Source organism: Tupaia chinensis, unplaced genomic scaffold, assembly GCF_000334495.1.
Source record: "Tupaia chinensis unplaced genomic scaffold, TupChi_1.0 Scaffold000604_1, whole genome shotgun sequence".
Lineage (NCBI taxonomy): Eukaryota > Metazoa > Chordata > Mammalia > Scandentia > Tupaiidae > Tupaia > Tupaia belangeri.
In genome coordinates this window covers 78,633-92,487 of record NW_006160122.1, presented here as the reverse complement: position 1 = coordinate 92,487, position 13,855 = coordinate 78,633, and the positions used below count along the sequence as shown (strand labels likewise).

Genomic DNA, 13,855 nt, shown 5'->3' with positions numbered 1-13,855 from the left:
CCCAGAATGGAGGAGAAGGGATTGCGGCGTGGCCATCCCCCCTGGGGGATGATTTCTCACTTTCTGTCTCTATGTCTGTCTCTGGCGAGCGCACGTGCCCTATAGCGAAAACCTCTAAAAAAAAAAAAGAAAAAGAAAGAAGAAAGAAGAGCTGGATCCCACGCGGTGATTGCACGATTCGGATCCCAGCCCAGCTGGCGTGAAACACGAAGGGCGCGAAGCACACACACCCGAGTACCTGAGACCCAGTGGCCTGGAGGGCTGGAGGGAGGGGCCAGGGCGTGGCCAGACCCCATAGAGGACGCCCCTCTCGGTTGCTTTTATTCTTTTTTTTTTTGGAGAGGTTTTCACTATAGGGTGCGTGCGCTCGCCAGACAGACAGAGAGACATAGAGACAGAAAGCGAGAAATCACCCCCCAGGGGAGATGGTCACGCCGCAATCCCTTCTCCTCCATTCTCCTCTCGGGATCTTGGGCACGCATGCACATGCACCCGGTGTGAGTTTTAAGCCACCAGGTCCGGGATGCGAACCGCAGTTGACTACGTGGGAGTCCAGCGACATAACCATTACGCTAACTGCTGGTTCCCTCGGTCGCTTTTTTTCTGTCACTTACATGTGCATGCACATGCTCTGTCATGGGTAAAGGAAAATTGTGTCTTTAAAAGAAGAGACTTCAGGGCTGGCAGAGGCGTGGTAATTAAAGGCTCTGGATTCCTGCATGGCCAACCATAGTTCGAGTCCCAGACCTGACGGCTTGCTTTCTCGCATTCCCTTTCTCTCTGTCTAGTCCAAAAGCAAAAAATAATCATAATAAGTGGAAATAAATAAATAAGTATTTTTAAAAAGAAGAAGAGGCTTCTCCAGCTCGTAGTTTTGGAGGTGCAGGGTCAAGGGGCCACCTCTGGCAAGGGTCATGCTGGTGGGTAACATGGCAGCAGGCGTCGATCACAAGAGGAGGCCAAGCAGCGCCCCCTGTCTGTGTCCGTGTCCGTGTACCTGTCTCAGACCCACTGGCATTTGATCATGGCGGGGCCCAGCCTGATGACCTTAATCCTGATCACCTCCCAAAGGCCCACTGCTTACTTCCACAGAGTAAGTTCTCACCCTCTTAATCCCACAACCAAATTCCTGTCTCGTAGATTTTGGAGGGCCTCACTCAAACCATAGCTCAGAGTGGGCAAAAAAGTGTGCACCCAGCCAGGCCCCTGGCAGGACATGGGTCTGCCTGTCTCCCTGCCCACATTGGGATGTGGGTTAGCCCACACAAAGACACATACCAGGGACCAGCAGTTAGCGTAATGGCTATGTCGCTGGACTCTCATGTAGTCGACCGCGATTCGCGTCCTGGACCCGGTGGCTTAAAACTCATGCCAGGCGCGTGTGCATGTGTGCCCAAGATCCCAAGAGGAGAATGGAGGAGAAGGGATTGCGGTGTGGCCATCCCCCCTGGGGGGTGATTTCTCTTTTTCTGTCTCTCTGTCTCTCTCTATCTTTCTGGTGAGCGCACGCACCCTATAGCAAAAATCTCTTAAAAAAAAAAAAAGATGCAAACCTAGAGGACCTTTGGCTGTTCAGCTCTCTGTACCCCACAGTCATCCTGGGCCACCTAGGCTGCTTGCCTTCTAAGGACACCAGCTCGATGTGCTGGGACAGCTCTGTCCTCGGCTTTGCCATCAGACACCCTACCCACAGAGCCCCAGGCCGGTGTGCAAAAGACACATGGTTGCCACTTTCCCTTCCTGGTGCCAGCTGAGCCACTTCCCTTGGCAAGGATGCCAGATCTACCTGGGTCCAGGTATGGTATTCTCAGGGGGCAGTCCTCCACCACAAGCTCCTAAGACGGAGTAACCAGCATGCTCGGGGTCAGCCAGCACACAGAGACCCAGGTCCAGGCAGCCCTATGGCAGAGCTAGGAGAGGCTAACTGAGCTGGGCACCGTCTGGGGTGGGGCTGACTGCAGGGACCTCCATGGCTACTCCCACCTGGGAAGAACAGAGGCAAGCATGGCTCTGAAAAGGCCCAGTGAAGCTGCCGTCTGGCTGGCCTTTAGCACAGGGTTCAGATGCAGGAAGGGAAATGATCGTAAGTACTTGCTTCCTACCCACTGAAGTTACACTTTCTGACCTATACAGACACTCTGAGGGCGGCAGGTGAGTGGTGGTTAAGGCACTGGACCTCCCACATGGCTGACTATGGTTTGAGTCCTAGACCTAGAGGCTTTGCTTTTTCATGCTCACTCTTTCTCTCTGGTGAGCCTTATAGCAAAATGTTTAAAATAAACAGATTAGGGGCTGGCAGGTGGCATGGTGGTTAAGGGTGCTGGACTTCCACATGGCCAACCGTGGTTCAAATCCTGGACCTGACAACTTGCCTTCTCACTTTCTCTCTCTCTCTCTCTGGTTAAATTAAAATAATTAAATACAAAAATAAAAGTTAAAATAATTCTTTAATTTTTTTTTAAATGGAAGTGGTCAAACACAGAGTTGACCATTTCTTTAAAAATAAAAAATAAATAAAATAACTCTTTTTTTTAATCATTTAAGAACTCTTTATTTAAGGGCCCGCAGGTTGCATGGTGGTTAAAGCGCTGGAATTCCCACATGGCCAACGGCGATTTGAGTCCCAAACTTGGCAGCTTGCTTTCTCACTCTCCCTCTCTCTCTCATTCGGTCTTTCTCTGGCAAAATTCATGTGGAAAAAAATAATAAACTAATTATTTTTAAAAAGAATTATTTATTTATTTAATTCCGTTTGTTATTATTATTTTTCAATTTGACCAGATAGAGACAGTGAGAGAGAGAGAAAAAAGGAAAGCAAGAAAGCAAGCCACCAGGTCTGGGACTCAAACCATGGTTGGTGATATGGGAATCCAACACCTTTAACCACCACATCACCTGCTGGCCATATAGCCATTAAGTAAAAAGAAAAAGAAAAAAAAGAAACACATCTTGAGGCCGGCAGGTGGCGTGGTGGTTAAGGACACTGGACTCCCACATGGCCAACCTCTGTTCAGGTCTTAGACCTGGTGGTTTGCTTTTTCACTCCCCCCGCCCTCTCTCTCTCTGTCCCTCTTTGGTCAAGTTAAAATAAATAAAGTTTAAATAAATAAATAAAGACATCTTCGCCCTGCAGAAGGTCTGTTGGGAAGACGTGTATCTTGCGGAGGTGTCTGTGGCAGACACGGAGTGCCTTCTGATTTAGTGTCTTTTTAGCAATCCAGTCAGCAGTTGGGGCCCTGATGGGGTGACAGGTGAAGGGAAGGTGCCGCCCTGCTTGGAGTGTAGCTGCTACATGGTCACAAATCCTAGCTTCCCTGTCTGTTCCTTGCATGTCCTGGGGCCTTGGAGGCCGGAAGCAGCAGCTCCCTCCCTGCACCTACCCCAGAGTGATAGGGCGACCACAAACGTATCTTGGTAAATAAACAAGATACAGATCTCTGGCAAGGCAGCCCTGTGATGAGGCAATTCTTGAATTTCACGTCTCTAGACTTACACAAATACTGAGGGAAACAAGCTGGCTGGCGTGGCTTCAGCGCCACCAGAGGAGCATGGGAGCCAGCAGGGAGCAAAGGAAACAAGACAGGGCTCACGCACCTAGATTCTAGCCGTGGCCGAGTGCTACCGTGGCCATGGCCGAGTGCTACCGTGGCCGTGGCCGAGTGCTACTGTAGCAGCTAGATTCACTTGAAACTAACACCCCCCAAACCTAAAAGTATTTCAAAAAATTTTAAACATGGGACCAGCAGTTAGTGTAATGGCTATGTCACTGGACTCCCACGTAGTTGACCACTGTTCGCGTCCCGGACTCGGTGGCTTAAAACTCATGCTGGGCGCGTGCGCGTGCGTGCCTAAGATCCCGAGAGGAGAACGGAGGAGAAGGGATTGTGGCGTGGCCATCTCCCCTGGGGGGTGATTTCTTGCTTTCTGTCTCTCTTTGTCTGTCTGTCTGGTGAGCACACGCACCCTATAGCAAAAACTTCTCCAAAAAAAAATAATAATAATTTTAAATAGAAGTCAGCTGGTGGTGTGGTACTAAGGCAGCTGGATCCCATATGGCCGACTGTGCAGTTCAAGTCCTGGACCCAGAGGCTTGAAAGATATTGGGCACATGTGTATGTGTGCCCAAAATCCCAAGAGGGGAGTAGAGGAGAGACGATGCCAATGTGGTCATCCCCGGGGGGTGGGGGGTGCTTTCTCACTTTCTCTCTCTCCCTCTCTGTGCACACACCCTACAGCAAATTAATAATAATAAATCCAAATTATCTAATACCTAATCTTAAAGACTCACATTAAAATCTGAAAAGTTGAGACTAGCAGTTAGCGTAATGGCTATGTCGCTGGACTCCCACGTAGTCGACCGTGGTTCGTGTCCCGGACCCGGTGGCTTAAAACTCACGCCGGGCGCGTGTGCGTGCATGCCCAAGATCCCGAGAGGAGAATGGAGGAGAAGGGATTGCGGCGTGGCCATCCCCCCGGGGGGTGGGGTGATTTCTTGCTTTCTGTCTCTCTGTTTCTGTCTGTCTGTCTGGCAAGCGAACGCGCCCTATAGCAAAAACCTCTCCAAAAAAAAGAAAAAAATCTGAAAACTTGGGCCAGCTGGTGGCATGGTGGTTAAGCAGCTGAATCTCACATGGCAGACTATACTATTTGCGTTCCAAACTCAGCAACTTAAAAATCATGCCAGACTGGGCATGTGTGGGTGCATGCCCCAAATCCCATAGAATGGAGAAGGGATTGTGGCATGTTCATGCACCCTGGGGGTAATCTATCACTTTGTCTCTTACTGTCTCTCCTCTCTGGTGAGGGCACATACCCTATGGCAAAGAACTTAACAATAAGCAAAAGACAAAAATTGTACCAGGCGCATGTATGTGCATATTCAAAAATCCCAAGAGAAGAATTGAGGAGAAAGGATTCCAGTGTGGTCATCCCCTGTGGGGTGATTTCTCACTTTCCCTTTCTGTCGCTCTCTTTCTCTTTAGTAAGCACACACAGCCTATATAGCAAATAAATTTTTTTAATCTGAAAACTAAAACAATCGTTTCCAACCTCTTATTGCCTTTGAAGAATGGTCTGGATAAACTCCTTTTCAGCTGCTGAATTCCTGGACAGCTGACAGCAGAGGGAGTCAGGAATGAGAGAGCCGAGGGAGTTCCAGGAGGAACCGGGACCCTGGACAGTCCAATCTTCCCTGCAGCTTCGTGTAACTCACTGCTTTTCAAGTGTGGTTACACGGCCTAGTGGACAGAGAGCTGGATCCCACAGATCTGGTCACCCCTCCAGTCCCAGCCCCAGCACCTTGAAAAACACCCTGGCACATGCTCCTCTCTTCCTCTCTCATGCTTGGTGACAGGATTCTTTTTTTTTAAGATCCATCGTAGGGAGAAATGGAAATTATTGTGGATTATTTGGTTACCTTGACGGTCCCCACTAATGCCACAATGCCTCTCTATACATGTTATATTCTACATCATACATGCTTATATTCTACATTTGTTTGATTTCTGGGCAGTGACACCTCTGTTGACAATGACTTTTTTTTTTTTTTGACAATGACAACATAGGTAATGTCTTTTTTTTTTTTTTTTTTTACTTTTTTTCTTTTTTGGAGAGGTTTTTAGGGTATAGGGCATGTGTGCTGGCCAGACAGAGACAGAGAAAGACAGAAAGTGGGAAATCGCCCCCCAGGGGGGATGACCACGCCGCAATCCCTTCTCCTCCATTCTCCTCTCGGGATCTTGGGCACGCACACACATGCACCCGGCAGTGAGTTTAAGCCACTCGAACCGAGGTCCACTACATGAGAGTGCAGCGACATAGCCATTATGCCAACTGCTGGCCCGTGGCCTATCTTTCTTAAACTCTCTTCCCACAGCGCCTTCAGCTCAGGGAGCCATCAGGCCCTGGTGGCCGTTCTCTGCTCAGCGCTCAGTGGAGCCCGAGACCACGAGGCCGCGCAATGAGCGATTAATGAATGAATGAACCCCGCCTCCCGCTGAGGCGCGATTCCGATGACGTAGGGTGCGCGACGCGATGCATTCTGGGTTTTGTAGTCTCCGGCCGGCCCCACGCACCGGCGCAGGCTGCGTTTCCGGAGGGCGGAGCGCCCGCCGTTACCATGGCTTTCCCGCCCGGACCTGCACCCGGCGCGAGGCGGGCCAGCTCTGATAGCCTCGGGGGCGATCCGGACCTGGAAAGCGGAGGGGATCCGGTGCGGTGGGTCCGGGTGGTTGGTGTGCGGGGATCCCGGGCGGATGGCTGGGAGCCCGGGAAGCGTCCTCTGAGCCCCGCCCGGACTGTCGCTCATCTCCACAAACCCACTCCCGCGGCTGTGCGAGCAAAGGGCCCTCGCCTTCCGCGTGGTATCCTTGAGCTCCGGCCTGGAGGAAGCAAGTAAGTGGCTTCGGGAGGACTCCCTCCTAGGAACTGGCAGAGCCGGTGCTAGAACCCGGGCCGCACTCGAGCGCCAGGGACTGCGCTTTGCAGCCCCGAGCCCTTGCTTGATCAGATTCCTCAGGCTGAAGCCCGGCTGGGGACCCCTCCCAGGACCGGCTCCCAGCTCCCCGGGTCGGTGGTGTGGCCTGGCTGGCCACACGCAGTGCGGAGCAGCACAGGGCTGTCGCGGTTCTGAGCGAGGTCCTGCCAGTCGGCGGTGGAAACTGAAATATCAGACGGGTTAATGTGCTAACACGACGTCAGGCCCGAGAGGAAGGAAAGAACCGTCGGTGTGGAGAGCCTGGCAGCCCTGTTTAGCCTAGGGTTTAATGCATGCATGACAGCTCAGCGACTGTAAGAAACCGTTCAGTTAGGAGTGGAATGCGGATTCCCACCGAGGTTTCTCCACCTTCAGAATTGATGTTCTTTATGTGTTCCTGTATTTTTTGAAAATTGGTTCCTTAAATCTCTATTCATGTGGCAACTGCATGGTGAGACCAGTAGTTCCGAGAGTGTGGAATTCTTTCTGCCCAGCAACATCAGCATCACCTGGGAGCGAGTGATGCGTGTTCTCGGGCCTGAGTCAGAAACTGGGAGTGGGGCCCAGGTCTGTGGTTTAACAAGCCCTCCAGGGGATTCTGACGGGATCTGCTGGTGTCAACCGATGATTTTCAAACTCTAGGGGGCATCTAATTCCCCGAGGGGTCGTGTTAAATGCAGATTGTTTCAGTGGGTACAGGGTGAGATCTGAGGTTTGTTTTTGTTGTTGTTAATTAATTAATTAATTTTAATTTGCCCAGAAAGACACAGAGAGAGGGGGAAAGTGAGAATGCAAGTCACCATGTCCGGGACTCGAACCATAGTTGGCCATGTGGGAAGTTCCAGCACCTTAACCACTATGCCACCTGCCTTTTTTGTTTTTAAATTTTTTTTTTTCTTTTTTTTTTTTTTAAGAATTATTTGTTATTTAACTTTACTTATTTATTGTTGATTTGACCAGAGAGGGACAGAGCAACAGAGAGAAAGTGAGAAAGCAAGGTGCCAGGTCAGGGACTCAAGCCATGGTTGGCCATGTGGGAGTCCAGTGCCCTTCACCATGCCACCTGCTGGTCCTGAGTTTATACATTTTTTTAAGAATTATTTAATTGTATTTATTTATTTACTTATTTATTTTTTTAATTTGACCAAAGAGGGACAGAGAAAGTGAGAAAGCAAACCAAGGGACTAGAAGGTAGCGTAATGGCTTTGTCGCTGGACTCCCTTCTGGTCGACTGTAGTTTGAGTCCCGGACCTGGTGACTTAAACTCACGCCATGCCCGTGTGCGTGCGTGCCCAAGATCCCAAGAGGAAAATGGAGAAGAAGGGGTTGCGGCATGGCCATCCCCCTGGGGGGGTGATTTCTCGCTTTCTATTTCTCTTTCTATATCTTTCTGATGAGCACATGCACCCTATATCAAAAACCTCTCAAAAAAAAAAGGAAAAGAAAGCAAGTCTCCAGGTCTGGGACTTGAACCATGGTCGGCCATGAGGGAGTGCAGCACCCTTAACCACCACACCACCTGCCAGCCCCCTGAATTTATACGTTTCTAACAGGTGCCCAGGTGATGGTGAAACAGTTAATCCACAGACTGTGTGTGTTTTTTTTTTTTTAACTATTTATTTATTTATTTGACCAGAAAGTAAGCCACCAAGTCCAAGACTCAAACCGTGGTCGACCATGTGGGAGTCCCGCGCCTTTAACCACCATGCCACCTGCCAGCCCCATACAGGCCATATTTTATGTAGCAAAGAAGTACACTTCAGAGCAGTGGTTCTCAAACTTGTCAGCACGTTACAATGACCTGAGGAGCTTTTAGAGAAATAGGAGGACCTCCCAGCCCCCCACCCGCATGCATCAGAATCTCTGGGGTATGGAAAGTGGGTAAAAACTCACCAGGTTTTTGCAGTGTACAGTGAGCATTTGGAACCTCTGGTGTGGGTCCGGATAAGGCAGCTGTGGATTTGGAAGCACCACCACTCCCGGCTGTGTACCTTGGGCAAGTTACTTAACCTCTCCTGCCATGTTGTCCTCATTTGTCAAATAGGTATAAGCTTGTAAATGGCCTGCAAGGTGGTGTGAGGATTCCGTGTGTGCCTGAAGCACCTGTGTCTACAGATACACACTGGGGAGTTGGCCAGGCTTGGGGGTGGGGTCTGTGCTAGGAATTTTGTTCGAGGACCTGGTGGAGAGGAGTCAGCCCTCCTGCCAGCTACAGCTCCCCTCCCATCGTGTGCTCCTGCCCGCAGCAAGCCGCCAGCGGGGTGGGAGGATGGCCGTGAGCCACTCGGTGAAGGAGCGGACCATCTCGGAGAACAGCCTGATCATCCTGCTGCAGGGCCTCCAGGGCCTGGTGACCACCGTGGACCTGCGGGATGAGAGTGTGGCCCGCGGCCGCATAGACAACGTGGATGCTTTCATGAACATCCGCCTGGCCCAGGTCACCTACACAGACCGGTGGGGGCACCAGGTCAAGCTGGATGACCTCTTTGTGACAGGGCGCAACGTGCGTTACGTCCACATCCCGGATGACGTGAACATCACCTCCACCATCGAGCAGCAGCTGCAGATCATCCACCGGGTGCGCAACTTTGGCGGCAAGGGCCAAGGCCGGCGGGAATTCCCCTCCAAAAGCTCTAAGTGAGACTGTCCCCTCAGCAGCTGCAGCCCCAACTCAGGTTCCTCCGGTGGTCTGAGCCAACCCTGCCACCCTCCCTGCCCAGAAACTGATGTTGATGTGCCACCCATAGCTGCCTCTCACGGGCCCCCACTCCCAGGCTCACCCTGGGACCCAGGGCCCTCTCTGGGCCTAGGCCTTGGAGTAGGTGACAGGATCTCTGATTTACTGATGGAGGGCATCTGGCAGATATGGCTCAGCCCTGTCCCAGTGAAAATGATGAAGTGACCTCAGCCTGAGCCGCCCCTAGCGTCCCTGCTTCTCCTGCAGGTGTGTTCGTGTTCTTATAAAGCCCAGCCTGGATACGCACAGGCCATGCCTCGCGCTCTCTGCTCTGGGGGGGCCGCGGCATCCTGTGCTGGGCCTCCGACAAGGCGGCTCCATGGAAGCACCTGCGCCACCTCAGGTTCAGATTTACGTGGCACGAGTGTGGCCTGAGTGCTACGGGGCTTTGGGGGGGTTTGGGGTTGTTTTGTTTTTGCTTTTGCTTTCAGTCTCCCAGGGGATGCTGATATGTATGCAGCCCAGTTTGAGAATTGTAGGAGATACTTCGGGCTGTCGGGTGGAAATGGCTCTTCTTGCACAAGCACCCAGCATGTTTTCAGGCCACCAGGACCAGAATTCAGACTGCTGCAGTCAGCCATGTGGGCTCTCCTTTAACCACCAGGCTATGGGGCCAGCCCAGCACTCTCATTTCTTGAGGGAGAGTTGAGAGAGGGGTGTTCGTTTGGGGACCAGTGGCCAAGGCCACTGCACTCGTGTTCTCACTCAGTTCTTTGTGACAGCCTTGTCAGAGCCAGCGGGAAAGTGGGTAGGAAATGCACTGTCCTGGCCCTGACCCCAGACTCACACCAGAACCCTGGACCTAACTGCACTGGTGACGCCCTCCCACCCACCATGCTTCTGCAGACTGTATTTTAGTCACTGACCCGAGGGCCTGGAAGCCCCCTGGACTCTGGCCTTTGCCGTTAGGAGAGAACAGAAAGCTCAGGCAGGGAGGAAACTGCTTCTCTGAGTTTCTAGGCCCCTCTGGCAGCGAGAGTTAAGGGGACTGACACCACAGGTGACTGCTGGTAGGAGAAGCCAGATGGCAGGCCCAGAGGGAGGGCCTCACCAAGGAAATGTCCAGGCACCGTCAGTAAGAGGGGAGAGACCTCCTCTGGTGGGAGGCTCCTGCAGCCTTCCTGGCGGGCTCTTCTCGTATCTGCATGTGTTTCGCAGCTTGAAGAGCTTACGCTGGGTTCAGGCCTAGGCCTGCCAGGATGTCCAGCTCTGAGACTCCCACAGTGTTCCAGGAGCACAGCCAGCGAGAGAAGCAGTGAGGCTCAGGACTGCGTCCTTAAGCACCATGGCCAGACCCGGGGCCTTCTGTCATTCCTAAGGCCAGACTGGGAGGGGACGCGCATCTGCCCAGATTAGAGCACAGTCCTCAAGGCCCAGGGGTATGGCCCTTTTGTAATCTGTTCCTAGGTTGCTGGGAAAAGGTCAGTAGGGCCCAGGCAGGGCCGGGGGACCTCAGTGCCCACCAGCCTGGGGAAGCCAGCAACTTCCTGACTGCCACCGTGGGCCACCCACAGGTAATCCTTGAGCAGGTATGCACCAGGCCCAGAGAGCCACTGAGGGAGTATCAGGGCAGGCCAGGGACTTTCCCTCAGGGGCTGACATTTTAGAAGATAAACAAAAACCAAAGGAAATAAACAGGGCCTTTGAGACAGAATCACGGGTGGTTTTATCTTGCAAACTGGTAGGTCTGAGGAAGTGGAATTTAAAGTGAGAAGGAGCCTGCCCCATAGGGAGCTTAGGAAAGGCAAGGGAAGCTGCCCTGGGGTGAAGGCCTGGGGCTGCAGCTCTACCAGTGCCCTGTGACAGGGAGGCAGGCAGGGGTGAAGTGGCAGATGGCACAGGGCCTGTGCAAGGAGCGTCTCCAGCTCCAGACTGGTGTGTAGGAAATAGACCTGAATTTTCTTTCTTTTTCTTCATTTGCTGTGGGTGTGTGTGCACTCGGGGAGAGTAAATCACCTTCCTCTTTCCCCAGGGCGGATGGCCACGGATTTTGAACGAGCACGCACACAGTACCCCAGTGTGTTTTTCAGGCCACCGGGTCCAGGACTTGAACCACACTATTGGCCATTGTAGGATCCAGCATCATTTTTTTTTTTTTTTGAGAGGTTTTTGCTATAGAGCGCATGCGCTCGCCGGAAAGACAGAGACAGAGAGACAGAAAGCGAGAAATCAGCCCCGGGGAGATGGCCATTCCTCAATCCCTTCATCATTCTCCTCTTGGGATCTTGGGCACGCACACCCCCAAGCGGGAGTTTAAGCCAGGACTCGAACCACATTCGACTATGTGGGAGTTCAGCAACATAGCCATTACGCCAACTGCTGGTCCCAGGATCCAGCATCATTAACCTCCACACCACCTGGCTGGCCTCTGAATTTTCTGTAACTCACCTGAGTTCCTATTTGCCCCACCGCCTAAGGGGAAGAAACTTAACTATAGTGAATTCAAAGTCCCCCCCCCACTTTCCCCAGAGTTACACTTGAGTTCTGGGTGCCTCCTTCCAAGGCGCCAAGACGTGGGGAGAGCGTCCCTGTCCCTTGGGACTAGCACCCCCGAGATGTCTGTTTTGCTCGGGTCTTTGTCATCAGCCCAGGGAAGCTGCTACTTAGTCACTTCTCCAGACCAAGGGATCCCTGCGGGGGAGCCTCCTCTCCCGTGGTCACGCTCTTTCCTGCTCTCCTCCGGCCACGTTAGGCCCAGAAAGTCCTGGGTCTCTGATTAGTCTGGCCCTGCTTGGTCAAATGCAGCCCACACTGCTTCTCCAGAAAGTTCGGGGTGTTTTTAATTTTTTTAAGTTTATTTATTCCATGGGTGAGGAGGCCACCCTCAACTGAGCCTTCGAGCTGCAATCCTCCCCGTCTCAGTCGGCCGGATGTGCAGCACATGCACACACACCCAGCCTGCTCAGGGAGGTGTCCAGATCCCACGCTGGGCTTTCCCTGTGCGGCTGCGGGTGCAGGGTGAGTCGCGGTACCTCCACAGCACCTCCAGACCCCTCCAGGAGGTTCTTTCTGGTGCCCTACCAGGAAAAGGAGCTCAGCTCTTCTCTGCTTTTCTTTTTTTTTTTTTTTTTAAGAATTATTTCATTTTATTCATCATCACCATTATTATTATAATTTGATCAGAGAGAGAGAGAAAAAGGGAAAGTGAGAAAGCAAGTCGCCAGGTCTGGGACTTGAACTGCAGTTAGCCATGTGAGAGTCCAGGACTCAACCACCATGCCACCTGCCAGCCCCTCTTCTCTGCTTTTCAATCCCTGAAACCCAGCTGATAGCCCTGCTCCAAGGAAGAGGGGAAGCTGCCCCATCCTAGGACCCACCCCCACCCAGTCTGCCTCCCAGACACCCCAGTACACAGCTGTCTAAGTCTGTCTCTTGCACGGAAATTCCTTCCATTCCTTCCTGAAGGCTAGGTCTGGGAATTTAGATGCTAAAACTGAACTGCCTTCTGTTGTATTACTGTCTCCTGGAAGTGACAATGTCCTCCCAAGGGTCACGTGTTGAGCCACTGTAATGGGATTAAGGGGTGAAAACTGCCTCCAGCTATGGTGTTGAAAGGTGGGGCTTTGGGGGGATCAGGATTAGGGTCATCAGGGTGGGCCCCCATGATTGGCTCCTGGTGGGTTTACAAGGAAGAACACTTGGGGAACACAGACCATGCTCCTGCCTGGTCCCTGACCAGAGGTGGCCACTGGACCTTGGCCCTTCAAACTGTGAGCTGAATAAAACTGGATTCTCTTCAGTTAGCCAGACTCAGAACTTTTCTGTAATTAGCAACAGAACAGACCAGAACACACAGTAACCCGAGTCAGGGAAGGGCCAAAGGACACGAAGGACAGGGTGAAAATGTGTACAGGACGTCACCGCCACGTTGGCTTCTGGGATGTGTCCTGCCCACTGCCCCAGCCCTCATTCAGGCCCACACGTCCTGCCTTCATGGAGCTCCAGCAGCACAAGGGTCCCAGGGGATGGCAGCCCCAGGTGGCACCGAGCACACCCCCACCCCTTCCTGGAGAGGAGAGTCCAGGAACTTGGGGTTGGGGGAGGACCACACAACACGTCCTCCTGGTCTGGCTGAGCAGGACGGAACGCACAGGAGAGGGTCCAGTTGCGTGAGTCCCAGGCTGGCGCCCCTGGCTGAAGGCTCCCAAAGGTGGCAGGAGTCACGAGTTCTTATCCCTGTTCAAGGGCCCAGAGAGACTGCACTTGGCGTATGAGGGTGACCAGACTGGCTTCAGCTCTACCCTGGGAGAGAACTGGGCCTGCTCCCTGATCGCACTCCTCCCTGCTATAGTGATAGTGAGAGACCAGCGGGAACAACGGGAGGAGACCAGACTTCCGTCATGGGCTGTCATAGGCTCATGGCAGAAGCAGCTTTGGAGGGGGGAAGGTTGGGAAGCCCAGAGAGAGAAGGCGCTCTCCCCGGGCCAGGGGTAAGTGAGGCACAGTGCCAAGGTGGCATCCCGCGTGCCCTGTACTAGGAGCTCTAGGAGCGTAGAGCTGGCGTCTGGGATCTGGACTCTAGCTCAGTGCTCTGCACACAGTGGGTGCACCAGCAGGCTCTGTGGAAAGTCTTTATTTCATTGTTCTAACAACCCTTCCCCTTACCAACTCCAGTTTACAGATAGGCAAACAGGCTCAGGGAA

At 52.6% G+C, this 13,855-nt stretch overlaps 1 protein-coding gene across 3 annotated transcripts; it reads left to right on the top strand.

The window, feature by feature from the left end:
* Positions 1–6,115: 6,115 nt before the first annotated feature.
* On the top strand, positions 6,116–11,128 carry LSM10 (LSM10, U7 small nuclear RNA associated). 3 transcript variants are annotated; one of them, XM_006158572.2, is made up of 2 exons: positions 6,116–6,211; positions 8,722–11,128. In XM_006158572.2, exon 2 carries the CDS (start codon positions 8,745–8,747, stop codon positions 9,114–9,116), a length of 372 nt encoding a protein of 123 aa, XP_006158634.1. In that variant the 5' UTR covers positions 6,116–6,211; positions 8,722–8,744; the 3' UTR covers positions 9,117–11,128. The 3 variants fall into 3 exon arrangements, with proteins under 3 accessions (XP_006158634.1, XP_006158633.1, XP_027631552.1); XM_006158571.2 differs by having other exon boundaries at positions 6,116–6,393; XM_027775751.1 differs by having other exon boundaries at positions 6,118–6,216.
* Positions 11,129–13,855: the final 2,727 nt, after the last annotated feature.

Bases quoted from the DNA above. Each gene is read 5' to 3' on its own strand.
- LSM10 (XM_006158572.2), top strand. From the start codon at position 8,745: ATGGCCGTGAGCCACTCGGTGAAGGAGCGGACCATCTCGGAGAACAGC.